At 40.2% G+C, this 26,758-nt stretch overlaps 1 protein-coding gene across 5 annotated transcripts in view; it reads right to left on the bottom strand.

The window, feature by feature from the left end:
- The window catches only part of TPD52L1 (tumor protein D52-like 1), a 53,073-nt gene extending 27,163 nt beyond the window's left edge, over positions 1-25,910 (bottom strand). Inside the window, exons 1-2 of one of the 5 annotated variants that reach the window (XM_017830422.1) lie at positions 25,814-25,910; positions 4,594-4,709 (exon numbers count right to left, since the gene is read on the bottom strand). In XM_017830422.1, coding sequence (XP_017685911.1) covers positions 4,594-4,641 — 48 coding nt within the window. In that variant the 5' untranslated portion in view covers positions 4,642-4,709; positions 25,814-25,910. Of the gene's footprint in view, positions 1-4,593; positions 4,710-20,959; positions 21,021-21,243; positions 21,265-25,633; positions 25,718-25,813 lie in introns of those variants that run through there. The other 4 variants (XM_017830404.1, XM_017830399.1, XM_017830390.1 and 1 more) reach the window with 4 other exon arrangements.
- Positions 25,911-26,758: the final 848 nt, after the last annotated feature.

The raw sequence follows: 26,758 nt of genomic DNA, 5'->3' as shown, positions 1-26,758 counted from the left end.
GTCTTAGTCATTAACCAAACTGTGCGTTTTCAAGATGTAAAGATGCCATCCAGCCCGAATAGGGGGATATAATTCTTCCTGCAGTGGACATTTTTTTGAAACATTTAAACAAAGCCAGTGTTTCAACAAGGCAAGGACCAGAACACAGGGCCAGAAGAGGGACAGCAGAAACATCCTGCCACTGCCTCAGGATCCTGCCCCTTTGGCAACACTCCTGCAAGCAAGCACAGGTTTGCATTTCTCATCTGGAAGCTTCCCAATCCAATCTATACAAGCAGCACTCAGAGGCACTGAAGCTAACAAGGGCAAGTGACACCAGAGCAGCTGCCTTTCACTTCAGGTTTAGAAATTCCCTTACCAAATGTGTTCCTTCTTCCATATGTTAATAGGATAACATATGGCAGTGTATCTGATTACCATATGCTAAGTTCCCTGGAACCACAGTCTCCCTGTGATATAACTCCATAGGCTGCAGGGAATGATGCAAGCACCAGCTGAAACAGTGCTGACCTCCAGGGCTATATTTAGAACACCAATACCAGCATTATTTTTATTTTACACACTCTGCTTCCCTGTAAAACCGGCTATAAACTCATTGTTCTTGAATCCCTCATCCTTGAATCCCTCAGCTGTCAGTTTCTCTTTTGTCACTACCTGCTACCTGAATTATTCAAGCAGCTCAGGAATTAAGCAGCAAGACTACGAACACAAAGCAAAACCATGATCTGAGTGAAGCAGATATCAGTATTCACCAATGCCTGTGATGCCAACACTTCACCTGTAAAATACACAACAATCCAAATTGCTTTATTCCTGCCCATGTCCTTTATGCTCCATTATATTCCTAACCTGCAAATGAAACACTGTCAAGAGGCAGCTGTCAAGAGTCTCTCTTCTGACAGGATAACTGGTTAAATGGTTACAGAAAGAAATCACAAATGTCAGCATTCCTCAGGCAGCAGTTCAGAGCTCCCTTTAGTTGTTTCCCCCAGCAAACCCCTTAGTGCACATCTGCCTGAGTAACTTTGCTGAAGCATTTAACTTAAACCAATACCAGTATGCTTACTTGTACTTAAACATTAATGCTTTCCATGTGGGCTAGCACTAGCCTGATCATTAGGCACCTGGATACATAAACATTTGAGGGCTTCTATAAAATTACTTTCCATCTGTTCCACTGAATAGACATCTAAAGCTGTAAAGCCCTAAGCAAGCATTAGCCATGTGCTCAATGGCATAAGTATGAATAACATTTTTGACTAAAGAAAAATAATTTAATTTTTTTTAATACAGTGATCAGTTTTGAATTGACAAAATCCTCCTCAAGTTCCATAATTTTGAAATAATGACAGATACAAAACCGCCCTCAAGTGCTCAGATATTGGTGACTGAAGACTTTGAAGTAGGTAGAAAAGTTTAGGGACTTACAATAGGATACTGAAAAACATTTAAGTACGCTACATACCTAGCTCCCATGATAGTCAGGCATCACCTGCTTAGGCATTTTTTAAAAGTCCTCTCATATAAATGCAGAGTCTGTTATGAAACTAGGGCTTAAGTCAATAGAAATACAAGCTTCCAAGGCAGTAAGCAATTAAAATACTAAGGGGCCCCAACAGAAAACAGAAGCCAGCATGGTTAAATATGTTAGATTAAGTATCTTTTTTCACTACTACTACATCACCTAAATATGTAGTGGCCCTGTCTGACTGTTCGCACAGCCCTCCTCGGTGGACTGAATCAGGTAAAAGCCATCACAGAAGATCTTTTAACCAGATCCACTACAGAGTGATGCACAAGTACCTGTATGGGTACAGCATAGGGGACAGAAACAAGTTGAGAGGAAGGTAGTGATGAAATAAAGCAGCACATGTACAAATCATATAGCTCAAATTTTACACCTCTGGGTTTAGAATCTGTTAATACATAAGCTTTCCCTTGGGTGAAAAACACCCAGACACATCAGGGGCACTCATAAATAAATTTAGGCATAAGTTTGCAGAAAAAACGTATTAGCATCTTTCCTCAAACTGGGAGCAAACATGCAGTAACACACAATGCTGAACTTAGAACCTGTGCATCAGCTAGATCAAAGCAGATAGCTCCTTTTCTGAAGGTATGGGAGGGGGAAGACAGAAAAGAGTAAATGACTACTTTGACAAGTGTAATGGAAGGACAACTGACAGCAGTGAGCAAGTCTCAGCTCACAATCTCAGCCCCCATCATGACTCAAGAGTCATTGTACCATGCTACTCACAGCAAGGGAGGAAGGGAGAAAAGAAACCTGTTCTGCTAACAATCTTCTGGCCTTATGTAAAGTTTTTGGGCTACAATTTTCTGCTATTATTCTGAAAAGTCAAACTGACCTCTGTAAATTCAAATGACTGCTCAAATTTTCTGTAAGAGTTACTCATTTTAGATCAACTGTAAGAATTCCAAGGCTTGTTTAGAGTCAGAGCCCTGCTGTGTTAGCCAGACTACAAATACAAGAACAGAATGAGTCCATGCTCTGAGAAACTTCCAGCACAAAGAAACTACTAGCAGGGGAATAGGAATAGAGGATACAAAAAAATCTGTCAAAAAAACCCAGTGGTGCTTGTTCCTCTCCTAATGTTGGAGAGGGAAGGAGGAAGAGGAAGAAGACAAAGAATACATACAGCAGATACAGCAGATGGAATATATTTTTTCTGTTTAACTACATGCACAACAGCTGCTCACAACAGCTCCCCAGTAGATCAACTACTGATAGAATTAAGGATGATTTCTACATTTTACAACAATAAGAAGAAAGGTGTTTGTTCCTATAGGTTCAAACTGGTATTACATAACACATAAAGACATGGAAGAAAACAAAACTATCACTGGTGGAGCAGAAAGGGCTTGAAAGTAAACACTAACAGCTTTTCAAAAGGAAACATTAGCCGATTCCCTTAGAGGTTTTTCTGAAGAAGGCAAGGTCATACATATATTTTTACAGTCTTTTCTAAGAGTCATAAGCCTTATTTAAGTTTAGACTTTGTTCACTCTAAATTCAAGTTTTCCAAACCTTCCTTATCATAATTTTTTAGTTTTATTTTCTTTTTAGGCATAAGTTGTATGCCAGTAAACTGCTGCAAGCAATTAAAAAAATAATTCCTAGGTCAGTCAAGATCATAACATTTAAAAGGCATTCTCTTAGTACATGAATTAAAGCATTTCTAGCATTAGCCACTGAGAACTCTCTGCTTCCATGGGAATCAGTAGGCAGAAAGGACACCCAAAAACTCTTCAGATTAATTGTGATGAGAGGCATATCATTCTCAGACGACTGCAAGAAGTACTGAATTTTTTCCTTCCTTGTTTTTCATCTGCCTATTAAGTCCCTTTCACCAGAAAAGAGAAGAGAATCACAGAAGAACTGAAGTTGGAAGGGACCACTGAAGGATATCTGGTTCAAGCCCCCTGCACAAGCAGGACTACCTAGAGCATGTTTCTGAGGACTGCACCCAGACAGCTTTTGAGTATCTTCAAGGATGGAGACTGTACAACATTTCAGGGCAATCTGTATCACTGCTCAATCACATTCATGTTAAAAATGTGTATCCTGATGTTCAAGGGGAACCTCCTGTGTTTCAGTGTGTGCCCATTGCCTCTGATCTTGATAATGAATAGGCCAACTTCTAACTTATGTGATGAACTGAATATGTAAAGTTTCAGCTTCCTTCTGATTATTTACAGATGTGACCGGATCAGCAAAGAACTTAAAAATAACTAGTGACAGAAACTATAAGGCTTGATAAAATATTAAAGTGAAAAAACAGCCTTTTGTTTCACTAGAAAATCCTATCAGCACTAAAGGTGAATGACTTGAAAATTGTTAAGAATGTGACTTCTTAGAGTACTAAGTATTACAACTTAATATTAATTTAATATTCCAATTAAGACAAAAACAACTCTTCCCCTTCATACAGTTGTAATTTCTGTTATTTGACTCGTATCTCAAATAAGTAAACTCACACTTTTTCCCATTCTCTCATTTTCCATTTTTGAATTTCACTTCTGTTTCTGTGGTATTCAGCAGCAGTAATTAAAACTGAACACATCCTCCCCTTGTAGACAATTTCTTTAATCTTTATAATAAAAAACCCACATGGTTCCCACCTTTTTCCTTCTATCTCCTTGTTATTATTTTTAAGCCTCTTCATAGTGTCCTGAGTTCCAGACTCCTGAAAGAAAATATAACCCTCTCCAAACACATCAGTGCCAAAGAAAACAAAAAAAAGAATCTTTTCCATCAGGTGGCACAACCACTGTAACAACAATACCACAGATCTAATAAAAACACCTTCCATTCTTTATCAAGGAAGGTTTCTAAATAAAGACAAGTCTTTATTAAGATGGTAAGGTATATTTAACTTTCTCTGTACAACCATCAAGTAGAACATATTTAACCCTAAAAAAAATCTAAAAGGAAATTAATTCCTTCACAGTATTGTAGCCTAGAATAATTTTACCAAAAGAAAGGGCATACATTTATGATTTTATCCTATAATTAATATCTTCCAGTTTAAAGAACTAGAAACAGTAGCACTCACACAAATTAAAATTCATTACCTTGGCTAGCTCAATCTTTAACTCTTCTTTTTCTTCTTCAGAAATCATATTGGTGAAATCAACGTCAGCGACCACATCTTCATCTGCTTCATGCAACGAATGGGTTTCCAACAGGCCTTAAAGAGTTAAAAGGTCAAGACAACCATTATTAATTATTTCAGTTATTGATTATACCAGTTACGGTACTGGCCTCCCCTAAAAGCTAAGAACATTATAATATTCACCCACTAGGAAAAAAAAAAATAAAACCAAAACCCAACCTTTTCCTGCTACAGATCATCTGGATTCTGTTTCTCTTTGCTTCTGAAAAGGTATTGGAACTGTCAGATGACAATGTCTGCACAAAAGCGATTTAATATGTATAAGCACCTCTAATTCCAAGAAAGCAAACACCTTGGACCCCACTAATCCATGATAAGGCATTTCCTTGCTTCTAACAATATGGAAGAAAAAAAGAAAGCTTTTTCATCAAAATAAGAAAGCTGGTTAATGTGGATCATAGATGTAAATAGTAGCAATAGTGCACTGAACAATAAAGTATATCACTGAGCAAAGTTTACTTTAAAAGTACCTCTGATTGCAGCAATTTGAAACCTTACAGATGTACACAGTTTGCAGAAGCAAATGTCATACCTACTGTTTGAATTTTGTAAATGTTAGTGAGAAGCATACCTTGATTGCTCAATCTAAACTTGTGAAGGGTGGATAAATATACTCAACCTCCAGTCACTTTCTTCTTTTGCATGTCCAAGACCACTAAGTATAATAAGCAAGATAAGTGCATACAAAGATGTTTCCAAGACCTGGGCCTGCCTAGTATAATATGTACAGATGAAACAAAATATATCCTATCTCCCAGTCATTCAGTAAAGAGAAGATCGCTGGGGTTCCAATCACTAGGAGCCACTAAGAGCCTCTCATTCTTTATGGTCTGCAAAGAAAACAACATGAACCATGAGACAGCAGAATACATTCTTGTTCCTTTGGAACTTGTTTTAGAGTTCTAGATCTTTTTCTGTTGTGGAAGAAAAACCTCCTTCAGGCTACATCTGGGACAGCACTTTTCCCTTTATTTCAGTTCTTTAGTGGGGTAATCAGCCATCTCTGCTGACTCCTAACACCTGTATACTGCTTACTGTGGAAGAGAATAATTTCTTTCCCAGGTCCACGGGAGCCTGTACACTCTATTACACAGAAATCAGAATACAACTTAGTTAAGTTTTCGCATTAGGGAACAGAGGTTACAAGCAGTAAGTCTGTTGAAATTGAGTACTTTACATTTTCATGCAAAAACCTAAGCTCCCTCCAGCTTTCTGTCATTTCCCAGTGTACCTGGATTTCCTCCTGTTTAACAGAACAGAACTGATTTGATTCATACCATCAACCTCACTGCAGAGCACAATGGGGTGAACTCAGCCTTGTTAATTACAACCTTCCCTGAGTGGGAAGAAAAAGAGCAGCAAAACAGGTGCTGAACCCCTGCCTGGCACCATATGCAGAAAAAGATCACCACCCTTAAGCACAAAACCTTTTTAAAAACATGAAAGCATATAGAAGCAGTTGATATCTTAGCTATTACCCAAAAAGCTGCTTGCCAGGAAAACCTAGATTGCTGAAGTCCCAACAAAAGAAAAGCACATTTATTCAGTATGAATACTCCCAAATCACCTTTATTAACACTCCTCCATCTCCAAACACAATTGTTGTTTGGTATTTGAGGATTAATAGTGTTGCTATGGAAATCAAGCTAAACTTAGTCCCCATAATCTTGAAAGCAGTCTCTTTTTCCATGGATGGAGGAGCATCAGTACAGGGCAGCTCTGGGAAAAATCTCAGGGGCAACAGTGTTAAGGTTGAAAACCCTTAAGGGAAGCCTTGGGGTAGATGTGAGATGAGGTGACCTTGGAGCAACGGATCCTTGAGCTAAAAAGAAGGCAGACCTATGCTCAAGGGACACCATTAGTTTGTGAATAACATTTAACTAGATCCAACTGTCAAGTTTAAACTTCAAGACTGGACTGAAATTACAATCCATTCCAAAATAGCACATGCACGTCAATCTTCTGTATGATCCTCTGCAGTGCAATGCCAGTCCCAATTCTTACCTTTTGCTTCTTGTTTAAGTCTTCCAAAATCTAATCTGATCCTTTAGTCTCTACTTTCTTGCTCAAGCCACTACCAGAGTCTTCCCTAATGGTCATTGTCCCTGTGCAAAGGTTTCACTTCAGTCACCTCACAGTTGAACATCTGAACATTTGAACATCTCTCCACCGTACTATGGGTCACAAACTTCTTTAAGTCAGTCTCAGTTCCAAAACTTCCTCACATGAACCCTATCACAAGCAACCAATTCTCTCGGTTCTTCCCAGCTGTTCTCAGTCTCTGATATTCTTGCACCACTTATGACTGACCACTTCTGTCCTGGGCCAGGACTAGCAGCGTAAGTAGGGTGCTTCAGTTCTAGTGCTAGGTCATATGAACTCTTCAGTCTCTTTTCCCCACTTGAGCAACTGACAGTCATTTCTGAAAAGGTATCTTCACCATTGCCTTGGGCTACCCTCACAGACCACTTCTCTAATTTACCTGTCTTAGTCTTCATCTTAGGAAAGAGGGGAAATAAAAAACATTAGGAACACAGCAGGCTTCCTGAGGCAGAGGAGACTCCAACCCTTTCCATCTACTGAGAATGTAAACATAAAACCTGTCCCTGTGATTTCTATCCTAAAGAATTTAGCATCCACAATTGCTACCAACTGCACAGCAAAGTATGCAGGCAAGGTTCCTGAGATCTTATTCTTCTTAGTCTATTTTTTTTTTTTAATTTATGTGCCTGTCTCTAGTTCCCCTTTAATAACCACTGAGTTCTGTATTAGATTTCAAAGAGTTGGAGGTCTTTTAAAACAAGTTTAATGAAAACAGTCAGCTAGTAAAGAAGATTTAAAGTAATGTCACAGACAGAGTGGATGCTAAATAAGCTCATCCTTATATGAGGTATCAGAGAAGCCAAACAGGGAAAAAGGATCGTTCACAAAATCTGTTTTACAATAACAGGAAACAATTTACTTTGGGTACCACAGCATCCATTCCATGAAAGCCCACCTTCTGTGAGGTTCATATAGCACCTTGCCCAGGAGGAGTTCAGCACAGCCTCAGGAAGAGCTATAGCATTAACTTGATTCAAGGAGTCAGCCAACCACATGACACAAAACCATAGGAAATTAAGCTATCAACATTTTCCTACTCATAGAAAATTTGTTAGTTTTTCAGTCTCTAAGGATAACAGAAACTTGCAGCAAAATTCACAACAATATATATAAGAATTGGTACTGATTGTGGTAGCCAAACAGCTCCTATTGCTAAGTACTGTTGACCCTAAAATATTCTCTCACCTTCTACTCTGTGTCCTCTCAACCTTCCCTGTAGTGTTCCTTCAACCAGGCAGACTAGGAAATACACCTTACAGATATTGGTTATAAATGCAGCAAGCACAGAAACATAACAGAATAAAAGAGCTTAGTGTGATTGCTGATCTGTCTTGAATTAACCACATGAGCAGTTCTTTAAGAATCAAGTAACAAGTTAGGATCCTATTGAGTGTGTTTAATCTATCTACACATTTTGTTAAACATACTTAATCTAACTATTTATGAAAACACAAAAACGGATGAGTTGATTCAGCTAAATGGTTAGAGTTAAGTCCTAAAATCAAAAAATTTTTCTACACAACACAAGCAGGCCAGATTTAGGTATCTAAAAGCCAGAATTTTAAGATAATACTGCATGTACATTCAATTCCAAAAATTATTTACTTTATAGAGGAAAAAAGAAATCTGCACTTTAGCAAGGCAGACATTAATTCATGTGCATGAACAGACATTCCGTTTATACAAACAGTTCCTGGAGCTGAGAAGGTAACAGAGCTTTTCTTTTCAGTTTCATGCTTCTTCCTTTGGGGTAGAAGGAACTTAACTGATTTCCAGTAAACCTGGAATTAAATATATCTACATAGTATATAACTCTATAGATAAACATATATCTACTTATAGTCATAATGTATTTACATATATAAATGTAAATATCATAATGTATATACATATATAAATAATCTGTAACTTCTCACAGGAACTAAAATACAGAATGGCATTTTGATCAGATGCTCAAGGTAAATCTTTCCTGCAGCACTGGAATATGATAGATTTTACAGTACATCTCAATTTCCATTCACTGATCTCCACGTTTTCCTTTAAATTTGCTATCTTAAATCATAGTATTCAAATGATCATTAGCTGCTTATTAAAATAATATTGTTGGGAAGTTGCAAATCTGGTCAGGTAACATTTCAAGGCTCTGTTTTCCCAATGGCTTACTGAAAGTATGGGGAAGCTATAAAATTAATTTAAATCATTCTTTCTGCTAACTTACAGGATCAGGGAAAATATTTATTACTTATTAACTTTCAGTTAACACTCCTGATGATAAAATACAGGGAGACTAAAATTTCAGAGTGAAACGTTTCCCAATGGCTAAATTAGTTTTCTGCAAGAAGCGACACATACACGCCTGGTCAGAAACATTACTGCCAAATTACCAACTCTTTTTATGTGCAAGGAGCTAAAACAGTTTTACCTGCACATAATCTAGGTTTTCTAAGTCTAAATTTGTAAACACCAAAAGAACCTACTCTGCTAGGATTCCCACTTGATATTAAGTTTAATGACTTCATTGCACTGAGACTCACAGTATTTTTAGAACTGCAAGATATCTGATACTCCCCAGATCACTACGTAAAGAAGCTTTAATCCTGCTAAATGAAAGTTCTGCATAGTTAAAGGCATCGCTAAAGCAGCAACAATAAGCAGAGCTGTTACAATTAGGACATTATATTTAAAATGGAGCATCACAGAGATCAGCATCTACAAGCTCAAACTTGGACTACAACAGTATGAACTCGCTCTCTGCCAGTTAGTCACTGCAAGCTACACATCTCATCAGCTCAGGCATGCTGATAACTGCTCTGGAGCCTTGAGTCAGGACTGCTGCTTTAGATCACAGGTATACCTATTGCTCAGAATTTGTGGGTATCTCTGCACTGTGCTACATTGCACAGCCAGTAGAACATTCCTAGTAGTCACTGGTTTCTCTCTCTACTGTCTTCTTGCACACTTTAGTCTCGGACTGAGGGAAGTTCTGTGACTCCCTAATGATGACAGAGCCAGCCTTTAAGGGCAGGTGACCACTAAGCAGCCTAGCATCCTACAGCACACTTGAAGGGATGTCATATAAGTCCACCTACAAGTACTGCTCTTGTACAGTCTCAAAATCCTGAGTGGGCATAGAAGAGAACCACAGAATATCCTGAGCTGGAAGGGACCCATACAGGTTATTGAAGTCCAACTCCTGGCCCTGCACAGGACAACCCCAAGAGTCACCATGTGTCTGAGAGGATTGTCCAAGCACTTTGTGAACTCTGGCAGCCTTGGTGCTGGAACTACTTCCCTGGGGAGCCTGTTTCAGTCCCCAACCACCCTCCGGGTGAAGAACCTTTTTCTAATATCCAACCTAAACCTCCCCTGACACAGCTTCAGGCCATTTCCTCGGGTCCTGTCACTGGTCACCACAGAGAAGAGTTCAGTGCCTGCCCCTCCACTTCCTCATGAGGAGGTTGTAGACTACACTGAGATCTCCTCTCAGTCAAAGGAGACTGAGACATTTTCGTCTCCTGCCCAGATATGTAACTTGACCACACACAGGTACTTAATCTGGGAAAGATAGTTTTTTTGCCGAAAGATGCATAGGTACTAGTTAGGAGCCAGGAAGATTTGGTCACTCTCAGAGGGGAGTCGCACAAGTAGCAGAGTCATTTCCAAGATTAACATAAAATCTTTGATAGCAGAAGAAAAAAAAAGAGAATAAAAAACCTGAAAGGTCAGTGTAGGGCTCCCAATGCACCCTCTTTTCCTGACTAGTATATGTGTGCTTCCTCATGAAGGATTTGCACTGAAATTGCACTCCCCGCTCCTCTTACCCACTTACCCAGAAATACTAACAATCATGCCTTGTTTCTAGCCTCCATAAGATCTTCCTTTATGGTGAACTTGCCACCGGTTGCCACAAGAGAGGAGCCCCCAAAAGGAGATAAAAGGACTCCCTGAAACAACATCTCAGCCTTGGCCATATTGATCAACATAACTGGTCTACTCTGGCCTCCAGTCGGGAGGCCTGGAGACACGCCATCTATAACGCTGCTGATGCTTTTGAGAACGCACGCAGGATCACCCTCGAGGAGAAAAGACAATGCAGAAAGAATCGTGCCTTAGACACCTAAGGAGTCTTTCTGCTGTGCCTTTTGCAACCGGTCATGCCTATCTCGTATTGGCCTTTTTAGCCACCAACATGCTTGTAATAAACATAGGTAGAGCCCTTCCCAAATCTTCGTTTGCGAAGCCTAGCCATGATGATAGAGGATAAGTGGATCCTCCAATAAGAGGATCTGTAACTATTTCATAAAATTTAAAAGTTATTTAATAAAATTTAAGAAATTTACATATTTTATTTAATAAAATGTTTGATAAAGTATTTTATTTACAATATTTTATTTACATAAAATATTTAATAAAATTTTAAATAACAAGATAATACAATAATAAAACCCAAGGCAGGTATCTAAAGGTAAAGATGTTTTAATTAGTGCTTTTTATGTATTTTCTCTGTATTAATCTCAGGCCCTTGTTCTAGATTGTTATGTATCAGACTAATTCTTGTATGTTGACTGTTTAAAAAAAAAACACACCAAAAAACCCAGAAAACCCGACCAAAAAAAAGAAAAGCTCACACTGTATGCAGTGATGTCTATCAAATTAACCATAATGGCAGCAAATATAAAGTCAAGAACATCAATTTCCATTTGTGTACATTTTCTGACATTCATTTGAAATATATATATATAGGTGATCCTTTATTCTAAATAAATACTTAAGAATTGAAGCCCTTTTACTGCTCTATTTTTTTTGTTTCCCAACTAATTAAAAATAGAATGCCTACCTTGTTATCTGGCATTCATATCAAATAGTGAGAAAACAAGTTCTAATTATATAACCTTTCCAGTAAGCAAAACGACTTGTTACAGCCTCTTTTGCCATGTCATTAGAGTTTCTTCTTTAAAATTGGAAAACTCTTGTTTACAAATTTAAATTGCAATTAAGTCTTCAAAGGGATGAAATGATAAGTAGAACAAAGGAACTGTCCAGACACTGCATTAGTGTCTTTGATCTTCTTTATAATGTAGTCTTAATGACAGATATAGAGATTAAGGGGGGAAAAGGGGGACCAGAAGCAAGTACTAAATAACTAAATTGATCAGAAAAAACTATCAGAAGTTGCAAGGATTTCCAGTACCATTTTTTCCACTACAAAGCTATGGGAAGATCTAAATAGGAAAATATGTTTTCATTTAATTCACCTAGAAAACAAACTACTGGAGGAAGATCTTCCCTTCTGTGTCTGGTTCTATCTGTGGACAAGTCTGAACTGCTTGAGCCCAGCAATCACCATACAATCTGCCTTCTCCCTAAAGGACTTAGAATGTAAGGAAGGTTGTTTTTGAAGCTATGATTGGAAAACAAACTTAAGAGGCTGGATTCATCTTGGTTCAGAGAGGCAAGAATTCAAGACACACAGGTCATGTAGATTAAAAATGTAAACAGTAAAGAAAACTGTAGATTCTACTTTTTGAAACCATGAGGGCTCAATCTTTTTTCTCTGAGTATGCTCCTTGGAAGGGAGAGATGGATGGGCAAGTGTCTTCATTTCCTCTCTCCAACAGGCCCTGGGTTTGGGGCGGTATTAAGGGGAGGAAAGGAGTACAGCTTTTGGGTGTTCAAGAGCTCTAGGATGTAGTCTAAAATCTCAGAATGTGTTCCCAGTCATCCTGGAGTAGCTTATTACAGACTTTACTAAGGTTTTCCCTTCCATCTCTTAACGCCTGCAAAACCAAGCAATAATAAATGCATCCATACCTATGAGATAGACTGGCAGGTTTCCAAACAAAGGAATGCTTTTATTTGAAGCTCCTGGATAAACAGCTGTATTGTGCTGATTCTTTTCTCCATTTTAGTATAATAAGAAGAAATTAATCATACCTTGAGGACGTCTCTATATTATTTTTCCACCAGAAACCATTGACACAGCTGACAGTCTATGCCAGTAAAGAGACACAATCTACACACAAATAACTGGCAGAAAACAGAATTGACAGCTTGACCGCTGCACCAGGAAGCCACACACACTAGTAAGGAGAAGTGCAGTGGAAAAAAATGAGAATAGCAGTAATGCTAAAAAAAATACATATCACTTACTTCAACCTAAGACTTCAACCTGAGATCTGTTCTTCCTAAAAATATAATTATCTGAAATGTCCCAAAATGCAAGGGATGATCTTGTGCATTTTATCCAATAGCAAGCTCTCTTTGTTTAAAATAATAATCCTGCCTGCCTGGGCAAGACAAGGGTGACATTTTCAGGCTGCAGCTATGGAAAAACAAAGCACTTGTTGTGAAATGTAACAGTTTAAAGACAGCAGAAGACTCTTTGTATTATGTTAAACTGAAAGTAATGACAGCACTGTACCACCTTCTGTGCTTCCTACTGATCATTCTGCACAACTTTCCGTGATATCAATGGGAAGAAAAAGATGCTACAAGCGGAAGGATTATCCTCTCTTTCCTTTCTTTAGGTAGAAGAGGGAAGGAGAAAAAAAAAGAAACAAGATAAAGTCACGATGGAATAATAGGGAATGAGAAAGTGCAGGACACTGAGTCACAAAAGGGACATATTCTCCGCAAACAAGGTACTCTAGAAACTGTAACAGACTGTATAAATCAAATGAAGGAATAAAGTATATATAATCAGACTAGAGAAAAAGCAAAGTAGGGGAAGATAGCTATGATATGGAAATGCTGGCAGTCAGAGGTGGAAGTCATCAGTCACATTTCTTAAATCCACCCTTTCATACTAAAAATACATGAAGGTACATTTTTTTAATCTCAGAATAGACAGACACCTGGGGTCCCATCCTCTGCTGGTAGAAGTGACTGTAATCCCATCAATTGTATAATTAAGCTCACGCTTCATGTCATGCTCATCAATTCACCCTCATCTGCTTCACTGAATCAAAATCACTGCAACTTAAATGCAGGATTTAATAACCTTTCTCTTCTAAGAACGGATCAGTTTACTGTACTTTTCTAAAGCCCAGTGCAAAAGAATATAATTAGATAGCAATCTAGCTGCAGTATAGTTAAGCTCACAAGCCTCCTCAATTAACTTCCAACAATGTATCTGTACTGCAAGAAGTGATAAATTTATATTTTTAATTAAAAAATAAATTCTTCAAGTAGTTATAATTTGTATCCTTTAGATCTCAAAACACATAACTAACAATACCTTTAAAAGTCTGATTTAAAAATGAGCAAAATCTTAATGCAGTCAGCAGGTTGCTTGCTTTCCCCACACCCCAATTCAGGAATCTCAACATCTAAGGCAGATGTGTCACTTTTGGTCCTGTAAACATACTAGGGAAAATACACAGGAAACAATTATAACTGGGTACATGACAGATTCTTTATTCCCTTCAGGCTCAAATTCATTGCTGCTTTAATATAGATTATCTCGGCATAGTTACATTTACTAAAGTACACATCTAGGAATGCTGAGAGAGAAGGGAAAAATTATCTTTCCCCTAAATCTGCTCAATCTCTCACAGTGGGAGAGTAAAGATCACAGTTTTAAAGGACTGGGACTGCTTTTTTGCATACTGTTTGGCACAAAACGTCCATGATCTGTGACTAAGCTTTGTAGGCAGCATAATTATAAATTAACAACAATAAATCATAGAATGATCTGGGTTGGAAACGACCTTAAAGATCATCTAGTTCCACCCCCCCTGCCATAGGCAGGGACACAGTCACAGAATATGCTGAGTTGGAAGGGACCCACACACAATGATCATCAAGTCCAATTCTTAGCCCTGCACCGGACCATCTTGAAGAGTCACACCATGTGCCCAAGAATATCATCCAATGCTTCCTGAACTCTGTCAGGTTTGGTGCTGTGATGACTTCCCTGGGGAGCCGGTTCCAGTGCCCAACCAGCCTCTGGCTGAAGAACCTTTTACTAATATCCAACCTAAACCTCTCCTGACCCAACTTCAGGCCATTCCCTTGGGTCCTGTCACTGGTCACCACAGAGAAGAGATCAATGTCTGTCCCTCTTCTTCCCCTCACGAGGAAGTTGTACACTGCAATGAGATCTCCCCTCAGTCTCCTCTTCTCCAGGCTGAACAGATCAAGTGGTTTCAGCTGCTCCTCATACGGCTTCCCCTCAAGGCACTTCCCCATCTTCATTGCCCTCCTTTGGATGCTCTATAAGAGCTTAATATCTTTCTTTTATTGAGGTGCCCAAAACTGTCACAATATTGAAGGTGAGGCCTCACCAGTGCAGAGCAGAGTGGGACAATCCCCTCCCTCAACCAGTTGGCGATGCTTTGCCTGATGCCCCCCCAGACACGGTTGGCCCTTCTGGCTGCCAGGGCACTGCTGACTCATATTCAACTTGTCATTGATCAGGACCACCAGGTCCCTTTCCGTGGCACTGCTTTCCAGACACCTTTCATTAGACCAAGTTGCCTGAAGCCCCATCCAACCTGGCCTCGAACACTTCCAGGAATGGGGCATCCACAGCTTCTCTGGCCTTGTTCCAGTGTCTCACCACCCTCACTGTAAAGAATTTCTTCTAAATATCTTATTTAAACTTACCCTCTTTAAGGCCATTACCCCTTGGCCTTACCTTAAGGCCATTACTACTACATGCCCTGGTGAAAAATTCTCCAGCTCTCTTGTAGGTCCCCTTTAGGTACTGGAAGGTGCTCTCAGGTCTCCCTGGAGCCTTCTCTTCTCCAGGCTGAACAAACCCAACTTTGTCAATCTGTCTTCATAGGAAAAGTGGTCCAGCTCTCTCATTATCTCCGTAGGCCTCCAAGTCCTTCTTAAGTTGGGGGCCCCAGAGCTGAAATCACTCACTAAGTTAGGAGAAAGACACAATTACTTTTCTCAGTTTTTCTTAATTTTTAATGTTAGATTACATAATAGCTCATGGCCACCAAGAAAAGGCAGTGAATCAACACGCTCCTCAGATCAGACACGTCTTGTGTGTCACATCCACCTCCCTTCCTCCCTCCCGCTGTCCCATTTTTTAAGCACCACCTGCTTCACCCCTTAATCCCTTCATAATTAAAGACCAGCTACTTTGCACCAATGCACTTTTGCCTGCCTAATGGGGGTCATCTGACAGTGTGGACTTCCTCTAGTCTTCCCTAAATAAACTTGACCTACTCTTGGATGCATCTATCTCCAACACAATTGTATTCCTATTTAAAACCAATAAAAATAAAGCTTATTTATATGAAAATTATTTGAAAACAATCCATTTTAACAGACACAATGGTCATGTACTCTGTTGCACAGGCCCTATATTCAAGATAAAACAAATTTTTATTTTTTAAAGCAAATACTACAAATACATTGAAAACCAGCTCACTTGTGTGCCACCTCGATTCCTGGAAATGCACTGTCTCACGTCCAGGCAGTCTCGCTCTGACAAACCTGGAACTTGGAGTTAGTGTGACACTAATTCTCTGCACAGAGGCCACACAAAACACTTCTCATTCAGAATAGCACCATCTATCTGGGCCTGCCCAATTCCAAGTTTCATCTGTTTTTCTCACAAGTTTTTTTGCCAGCATACTGAGCTGTGAAATGAAGCACTTATTATTCTGCTCCTAATGTTAAGCTTCATGTTAAGGCCTTCAGAGTTTTTGGCATCATTAACTTTTTGGCTTTGCCAACTCAGTGTTTAGCAGAATGCCATTACAAGGAAATGTGTCTGCTTAGTGAGGTTGTGAGTGGGGGCATCTGGGGTTTAGGCCTCGGGTATCTGTGAATTTCCTATAGAAACAGGCTTTCCTTCTGTCGGGCAGGGTCTGAAGACAGAGGCATGCCCCATGCAGCCAGCCCAAGTGACACAGATGACCATACTGCAGGAAGGGAGGCTATTTATCAGAGCAGGAGACAGAGACTGGCACTTCCAGACACACCATACAGTCTCAATATTTGAGGTTCCTGAATCATCCTCAAATACCAGCAGAAAATGGCAGCTGCCACAGGCAGATTTTATGGTTTTTTCCTTGAAGATCACTGGGAAGATGAGCCCTGAACCAAAGACGGTAGCTTCTCCAACAGCTGCTTTGGGCACAGGCCAATGGGTAAGAGAGGCAAGAGGTTTAGTTAAGCACAAGGCATGAGTTGCTACACCCCTGAGGTTGCATTAGACCACACTCAGTGGCAAGAACATCATTCAAACCTCTAACCTATCTTTACAGATCACCGAGTCTGGAATCATGCCTATTTTAACTTCAGTACCTTAGAACGGTCTAGATGGAGAGCACAAGACAGTCTTTGTCTTCTCTTCACTCTTCTATTACCTTAAGTAAGAAGATTTTTATGAGGAACTTGTTGCAGGATGGACATAAAAAAATGTACTTTTCTGAAATAAACCAGTATTCCAGTGCTTGCATGTCTGCTAATAACTTCCATTCACATCTTCATCCCCATTCAACTTAATTGTTAAAACTTACTCTCTTCTGACCCTTCCCTGTCCTTGATTCCCATACACAGCACATAACTATGACCAGAATACTGCTGTTCCCTTTTCAGGTCATGTTCACGCTCCATATTTCTGTGCAGAACTGGACACAACTGAGAAGCCTTCTAATTCTGAATCTAGCTGTAAACCTGGTTCCCATCTTTGAACCTCTCCCAAATGAGTACAAGCTATTATCATTACATACTCTAATTCCTTATGCTTACTGCAGGCTTCATCAATATTGCTCACTATCTATGCTTCTCTGTTTTTTGAAGCAATTTAAAACCAAGAGAACACATATTTTTCCTCTGCCTGTAATATCTGACTTCCAGTTTCCTGCCAATATCTGTTATTTATCTCTGCAAAGACCCCATGTAAGTCCTCAAGCCTGTATTGTGATTCAGTTTATATGAATGACATTATTCAGCAGCCCTTTTTTTTTTTTTTTTAATCAGTAAGGTTATTCCAGTAATTGTTCCTTCTTCACTGTCATCTTTTCTTTGCTATCAAAGCTGCGGCACCACCTGGTACACAACATGACTGAAGGATTTACTATTGCAAGACCACAGGGCTTCACTGGTTCTTCATCTGCACATAATAGAGCACAGCTGGTTAGATAGTTTAATTACATGACAAACATCATTCTCTCTGATTATGACTTTGATTCCTTCCTCCCACAACAACAAGTTAATAGCTGCCATCTACCTAAAATACTTTGAGCAGAAGATAATCTTCTGTTCTTGGCATAATTGCCCCTCTGACTCTGTAATGTACATACATTTTACTTGTCTCTAAGAAAAATCTGGATGTGTTTAAATACAACTATCTCAGATCACTTTTTAATGAAAATTTAGCATGCACCAGCCCAGCAGAAAAAGTATCCGAGGCCTTCAGAAGATATTCTAACTAGACACATTCACATCACAACCTCCTCTAAAAATCTGCCAGCATTTCTTAGCGTGACCTATCTGTGATCTACTCAGTGCAGTTAAGAACATTTTAATTAAAGTGAGAAACATAGAAAGAGGAATTAGTTAAGCACCTAAAATGCCTGAGCCAACATCAGCTTGACAAGTTACTACTAAATCCACCTGAAGCACAATGAAAACAGTTATTCCAAGGAAGCTATGCAAAAGTATTTTAAAACTTTAAGAAGGTTATGAGAAACCTGGTCGTAACCACAAACCTGCACCACCTTAGTCCCACCGAGGTGACAAGGCAATTTCCTAGTGAGGAAACTGGTAAAAACAGAACACTTGAACAAATAGGTGAACACAGAAAAATCTAACTTTCTACTGAAGAAGAAAACATGGAAAGCATCAGCTCCCTTCAGCTCCCATTTATAAATATTTACAGAACATAAATAATACAGTCTTTTAAATTCATACCATACATAGTTTTAAATTATGCTTTCCATACTTTACTTACAATTTATAAATTAGTAACTTTATTTATTAGGCAATTATTAAATACAACTTTAAAGTGTGGCACAGGTGCTGAAGAGAGACAACTTATGCATTTAGATGGCTAAAGAGGAAGGTGTTTCACAAACTAAAGTAAAACTCAGACAGAAATCAACTGCATAAATGGAAAGAAAATAAAACACAAAGAAAGGTTCAAAACAGAGGGAGAAATAGCTTGAGCAGGATCTGGTCCTAACAACTTCATTGATCAACAAACAAAAGTAGCCCTTTCAGCAGGAAAGCACTGTGCTGCCTGCTACATAAACATTTTTTACTGGGAAAACCAACACTGTATCTATAGGCACTTCATGCTTGCATGAATATCAAAAGTGTTTTCAGAGTGTAACTTTATATCTCTCTCTGCCTAAAGTACCACTAGAGCCCTAGTTCCCGTGTTATACGAAATGCTAAACTTTTGCATTTGAGAAATAAGTTGTAAGATAATAGAATTTAAAGTACTTTTAACAACAAAAACATTAAAAATCTAATTTTGCCTTTAGAACAGCAAAGCTGAAAAGTGACTGCTTTCCATTACACATTTTAAGTAGTTTCATTAAGTTAAAACACTTTACTGAATAGGTTCTTGGTGGGCAGCAAGGATAAGTGCAGGCTAAAGTAAATGGTAACAGGACAACTTTACAAAAAACAAACCCCAGAAGACCAACAAAAACCCCCCAAAAGTAAGCATTTTTCCCAACAGGCCTCCTTGCTTTAGAAGGAACTCACTGCTCAAGGCACAGCTTTGCCTTCCATTTCTGGAAATGACATAAGGCATTAGACCTTGTTCTGTTTTTATACCCCCTACCTACTTCTCTGAGCATCCTGGATTCTCCTTCCGTGATTAGAAATGCAAAAGATGTAAAAATTACCCAAGAAATGGATCCCTGACTACATAGTTCCTAAGCATTCTTGCACTTGTTATACACTTTCAGAAAAGAACATTTGCAACAAGATCCTCCCTGCTACCCATCTATTTCTTCGTACAAAGTGAAAGAGGGAATAAGAGGCAGTACAAGAGAAAGAAAATGGAGAATTACTGCTAAAGTACAATACAAACACTTCCTAAATGTGTCTTTTCCAATTATTCACCTGCAGCTCTTAACCACACCATAGATGCAGAAGTGTAATGATGATAGGCTAGTTAGATATTATGATTTTGATCCATGGATCTCAAATATGGCTAAGCAACATTACCTCTGTCCTAGAGAATCAAATGAATCAACTAGTACGCCTAGGGTTTTGGAGAAGGTCAGTGTGACATCTGATAGTAGAATCCACATTTGTCAGTCCCCTTTCACGATTTCTCATACATGATGAGTTTAGAGAATGCAGCAGCCAAAAGGCACAGTTTAGAGAGCAGTGATAGGACTAGAGCATACTATATATATAAAGTTTGGCATTGCAACTGTGCATTTCTACGAGATATAAATACAATCAGATAAAACTACCCTGCTCAGATCTCATATTTATCTACTACCCCAAGAGGTATTTTCTAATTAGAAAGAAAGATTTAATTTAACCCTTAAAACACATTCTGAATCAAAGGCAGACTACAGTCTTTCTAAACTCAAATTCTAGGATTACACTAATATAAGATACTAAATGATACATAAATTTCTAAATATGGCCACACAGAACATCCTTCAACACCTCTGCAATCTCCTGCCAAGCTTGTGCCACTTCCTTCAAGCAGCACGCAGCCTAAGCAAAGTATCTCAAAAGTTCCATGCATTTCTGTACTGTACTAGTCATCAAGGCATGTCAGGACAGCATCAAGAAACTCATCTTTCCACTACTGCACTTTACACCACTGACAACAGAATCAGATTATACTTGTGCTGCCTCACAGTAGGACTCATAGCAGCAGTCCTGTGAAAATAAAAAGATACAGGAGAAAAAATAGAGCAAGAATTTAAAAACATGTTTTAGGGTTTGATGTGTTTGTTTTAACATGTTCTACATTTTATATCTTCATGGTTAGGAAACTGGCAAAGTTACAAAGCCTCAAAACATTGGTCCTAGATTTTAGAGAAGGTATTTCTTTTATATATCTTTTTCAAATCCCACCAGTATTCTATTCTCAGTTCTCAGGTGTAACATGAAACCACTGAAATTTTCTCAGCCTCAGCAAACTGAATTTCATCCTGTGACAAGTGTCATAAAGCTGAAAGCAGCACAGGTTCAAAGAGTAAAAGAGAAGCACTTACTTGCTTAAAATCTGATATACACCAAATAACTCATTCCACTCATGTATTTTCTCTCCTTGTAGTACAAAAAGCATGAAAGAGCAATTATTTTGAGCTTTGTGCGCTCTTGTTAAATATTTAAGAATCCTATCAAATATTACAACCCTACCTTTTTCACTTGACCTCCTCTTCATGTGGTCTTATTAACACAGCAGCTGAAACTTCCATCATGCAGTGAAATAAGTAGGTTATCACTAGGTGGTTCAATTACACCAATATCCTCCTGACCTTCTGTGAAGTCTTACCTCCTGCTTTCCATAGCAGGGTCATGGTGAGCTCAAGAAGGCAGTATGGAGACAACACAAATCCCTTGATAACTAGAGTGAATCCTGGTGCCTCAAGAATCATGTGCAGCCAGGCGCTTTTTTTCTCATAAAATAATTATACTAAATCAGCTCCAAACCACCAGTTTTACTCTGTCCTTAGGGGAAACGTGAACAAAGAACAAAACAGTCAGTGCTCCTTGGTAAAGCCACCAACCTCAAACACAAGGTTAGGGAAGATGCTGCCCTCTCCAGCATAACACAGGACTGCCTTGGTGTGATAGCCACAGCACTGCTGCTGCTGCAGCAACATCACCATGTGTTCCTTATCCCCACCTTCCCACTGTGAGGCTGACCCTCTATCCAGATTCCTATATGTATTAGTAACCACATGAGTAGCTAGCAAAGAGAGAAGGAGAGAGAAAGCTGCCCAAGATGCCAATGCCATTTTGCCATTTGTACACCATTTCACAGCATTCCTCACACATTCCTCAGCAGTACCTCCCACCACGGAGACCTCAGACCACCTGACTGTGAAGTGGCAGGCGCCACTGTGGCAGGGAGAGGACTACTGGGCTAATGCTGTGACTTCTAATGATATTCCTCTGATCATAAATTCCAGTCAAATTGCATATGCCACGATGCTGCCTCTCTGTAACCTCTCATGCCAAATGCAGCTAGCTTGAGGATCGCAGAAGGAGCATGTCAGCTGCACACAGCAGAGGGAAGAAGCGAGGTGCTAAAGGCATCCACGAGGAGTCATCTATCACCTGAACTAACCACAGCTCTCACCACAATACCCAACAGATGAGTGCATACACAGCAAGCTACAATGCACAACTAGCTGAGGATGCAGAACACCTGTCATGAACAGCTGTAAGAATTGCTAGGACAGGGAGATGCCTCAAAAACCCTTTTGGAGGCCTGAAGTGCAAGAAGTTGGTTGAGCTACCTGGGTAGGAAAAAGGGAGCAGAAAGCTGCACGCCAAAGCTTTGTCAGAGTAAGAATCAAGAAAGGATACAACAGAGAAAGAAAGTATGATTATATCTGGATACATAAAGAAAGGGAGAATAATTGCAAAAGGAGAGAGATGTTTTATGAGCAAAGCTCCAGTGTTAAAAAGTCACATAGATTAAGACATCCATTGTACTGCCATTATTACAGGACATTCACAGTTTTAAACTAGAAGGCAGGACTACGCAGGATAGTCAGTTAATCTGGACTTGGAGTAGAACAAGTATGATGAGAGGCAAATACACTGTACTGATTTTCCTCTCTTTGAGAGAAACACTGTTCTTCAGACTTCCAAACTTTTCACATGAAAAATTACTGACAGCCATTTGAAGGAAAACAAATATGCTTTTATGGAATTTTTAGCACCTAGCATAAATATAGCTGGTGTGTTCCTGGACCAGCTAGCTCTAGGACCATTAAGAAGAAAAAGTAATCAAAGAGAAGAGCACCCAGAGACTTAAAGACACATTGTCTGTAAAGGGAAATTTATTATTTTTATTATACATATGAATTTGCTTACATGGAACATCTGGTTATTTTTTAGAAAATAATTTTAACTTTAACTACTATTACTCTGTCTGGTTGACTGCCTCATCTAGTTAATTTGCATGAATGTTGCAAGACATATTCAATACGCTTAAGGATAACAGTAATTCCGTTTCAGTCCATGAAATCTCTCTACTACTTTTAAGTAAATATCAAAGCCTTAACTTTCACAGTCTTTGGGGCATGGACAGCTTTTACGTTATGCCTTGAACCACACAGAAACTCCCGATGTTTAGCTGTGACCTCTACCCAGTACCTTGATACAGTCACTCGTAATACTTTTCTCCAGAGTTGCATTAAGATTTATAAGTTTGATTCATGCTGCTATATAAAAATTCTGACAGAAATGATTTTCCTGTTCTGAAGAAATGTACATTTTATTCTTGCACGTGTGTGTTTCTTGAACATGAAATTGCTCTACTCAGGCACAGCCTCCCTTAAAGACAATACAAAATGGCACAAACAACATATTTATGTAGAAAAGTCCTTCTGAATAAAATCTTTAAATTGTTAAACATGAATTCAACACCACTTTTAAATGCATAGCTTTTACTTTGTCTTTTCAGTTGGAATGCAATCTCCCAGCAGAGCACACTGGAACAAACCATTCAGGATTCATTTCTCTGTAGGCATCTGAAAGTTTTTTAGAGGCAATCCATAAACTCTTTCAAACATATACAGGTTTCTCCTGCTGTTTAAGCAGATATTTGAAGTGGAACTTTTTTCCAAGCAAATTGCTATTGTTTTGTTAGTAAACTCCTATAACTGTGCTCTGGAAATTGCACAGTGGGTTTGAAAAATTCAGATTTCTGGCCAGTGCTTAGATGTACTTAATTGAATTCGACAGCACTAGACACATGCAGGTTAAATTCTTTTTGCCAGCAAGGCTCCATACCTGCAGTAGCATGCACTTACTCAAGCCTAGAAGGAAGGGGGTATTTTGGAACAAAGGTTTGCTGGCATGCAAGTATCTAGCACAAAAATCTTAGCTTGTACTACTTGTTTATCAAAGCAATATTTTATTTTTTGTTTTAGTAATGGGAGACTTCTGAGAAACTGTAGAAATAAAACACACAAGTGAGAAACAGAAGAAAAAAGTGACTTAAAATTGAGTATAGGTAAGATGAAGCAATTTGAAATGCTTTTATATTCATCTAGAAGAACTTATTCAAGACCTGTGGAAGTCACAGAGTTGCTGACCCAAATATACACTAGCAAAGCACATTTACTGACCTGAATTTTTAACATGCACTAAGAACCTATTTACTGATCTTGCTAATCAGAGAAGGTAAAAAAATCACATCTACATATGCCACTATCTAGCTAATTAGAATCTGATACTGTTTTCCATCAGTTCCACAAAACAAGAAATGATCAAATTCCTTATCCTATGAAGTTAATGTTTAAAGAACAGGAGCTCCCATCATAGTAGCTGTACAGATGTATTCAGAATTTAGTTTAAATAACAGTCTTATTCTGTAATCTTAATAGTGACTTTTAAAAACCCTGTGAACTGAGCCACAGACCTATTTATTTTGCCAAGCAGCTTCAGCCATGTATCCATTAGGACAGCACATACACCACACTTGCTGGAAACACCTTCTCTTTCACAAGCATCATGAACTCAAATTTCCCGCTATATTCCTTTGTGTACAACCGTATTTGCAGGCAAGAGTTGTCTCTCAAGTGTATTTGTTTAAGGCAGTTTTTAACTATTCTGGAAGCCTATTTTTTCAGTTAGTTTCAATGAGCATATGTCTCCCTCTTACTTCATTTCCCTGTTTTATAGATGACATAAAATGTTTTCTAAACACTCTGCTTTTGAAGAAACATTTGTACCACCTGCTTAGTACCGATGACTTCCAGACGTGTGGTGAAACCATGAGGTTCTTTAGAAAACAGAAGCAAGATTATAAAGATGAGCAAGACCTGTGTATGCTAAATACCTTAGGTTGACCCAAACATCATTTATAGCTCACATGAAAAGTTTGTTCTTTGGAGGTCAATTAACTTTACCGAGAGTGTAAAGTCATGTATGTATGTATGTTAGCCCTAACTGTTGCAATAGAAAACGTTCACCTTAAACGAACGGAATGCCGTGTTTGGAAAGCTGAAGAAATACTTCAGCGGATCCAATTTTAAGCAGCTCTCGGTCCCAGGGTCCCTGCTGCTGGAGGCGCCTCTCGCACGCCGAGAGCTCCCAGGACGAGGACGGCGATGCTGCTCGGGCTCGCACCGTCCCGACCAGCCCCGAGAGGCAGCGGCTGGAGCCTGACGGGGGGATAGCTTCCCGAGGAGGGACGGACAGCCAGGCAGGACACGGCAGGACACACAAAATTACTTCAAACCCAGGAAGCCCCAAACCCTTAAGGGACTAACTTAACCCGGAGTTGCCTGCCAGCTAACTGACCGTGAAATGCCTAAAGCCAGCAGGAGGAGAAAGCGGCCACCACCACCCCAACCATAAGGAAAGCCAGGGGAAGCCCGGGTCGGCATGGAGGACGGGACGGAGGACGCATCCTGGCCGAGCCGGGCCGGGCCGTGCCGCGCTCCCCGGCCGAGCCCGGGGCCGCCACCACCGGTGTGGTGACGGGAGCCTCCCACGGTACCGCTCATGGGCACCGCGCTCCTCTCGCCGCCCGGGCCGTGCCTTCCCTCGGGCTCTCCCTGCCGTGCCGGGCATCCCCGCCCCGAACTCCCGCTGCCCCCGCGCGGGCTTGGCCCTTCCCGAGGGGGGAGCGGCAGCCGCCGGTAGCGGAAGGTCCGTGAGCCCCGCGCCGCCCCGAGGGGCTCTGTCCAGACGAGACTCACCTCGTGCCTGCGGCTCCATGGCAGGGCGAGGAGCGCTGTCGCCCCGCGCACCCCCGGCTCCGGCGGCGCTGACAGCCGGGCCCGGGCCGCGCTGCCGCCCCAGCCCCCGCCCCCGCGCCACAGCCGGGGCCGGGCGGCGCCACCTCCCGGGCACGCGCGGGCGCTGCCACCGCCGCTCACCTGCGGCGTCCCCGCTCGTCCCGCGGCAGCCCGAGGGCAACCCTCGTCCCGGCGTCCCTCTGCCGCAGCCCAGCCCCTCGTCCTGGGCCAGCCCCTCAGCTCCAAAGGGCCAGCACCCGGCTTCCTCAGCTGCACAGTTGTTCGCCATCTCCCCCGCGTAATGCCTCGGGTCACGGCTGCCCCCGCTGACGGAAGGCACTTGGGACTTCTCCAGAGGGGGAGCAAGGAGCCCCGGGGCACCGGCAGGTTACGCTCCCCACCTGAGCAATCGGGAGTACCTGGTGTCACAGCGGCACAGTGAACTAGTTAGGTGCCTTTCGTGAATGAGTATTTGGCTTATCTGAGCACCTGTGGATGTCAAGTACTACTACCTCCTATGGTAGAAGCATGGGAATACATCCAAAGGAATACTGACAGAGCCTGTACTGTCACATATACTTAGCAGTTTAAGTAAAAATGATTTTATTTTTTTTCCCAGCACACAGGTCTGTATCCTACTATTCACTGGAAGCTGGAGTGCCGATACATAGTTCACACTGCAGTGCAGATTTACTCTGTGTTTTGCTCATGTCAACATAACTTCCACAGTCTGTTAACAGTCCACACTACCTTCACTTGTGGAAGGATCCAGAATACTTGTTTTAGCAATGCTGCATTCGCCATGGCTGACAGTCCATGCATTTATCAGTCAAACACCATAGGTAATTCGAGTATATGATACTACTGAATGCCTCCAGGACATACTAAGGACACATAGCTTCTCAAGGCCTGTAATACTAAAAATAACAAAGCAAGAGAGTAAATGCAGATAAAGGAAGTATTGGATATTGTTTGAGACATTGTGCAAACAGATAATACTGTAATTGAAGAAAACAAATCCAAAAGAAAATGATTATGCAGTTTGGTTAAAGAAAAAAAGAACATTCATAGCTAGAAAATAATTTT

The sequence above is a fragment of the Lepidothrix coronata genome, unplaced genomic scaffold (assembly GCF_001604755.1).
Source record: "Lepidothrix coronata isolate B3197 unplaced genomic scaffold, Lepidothrix_coronata-1.0 Scaffold5, whole genome shotgun sequence".
NCBI classification, from domain to species: Eukaryota; Metazoa; Chordata; class Aves; order Passeriformes; family Pipridae; genus Lepidothrix; species Lepidothrix coronata.
Note: the sequence above shows the minus strand (reverse complement) of the source record. Positions and strands in the feature narration are given on the sequence as shown.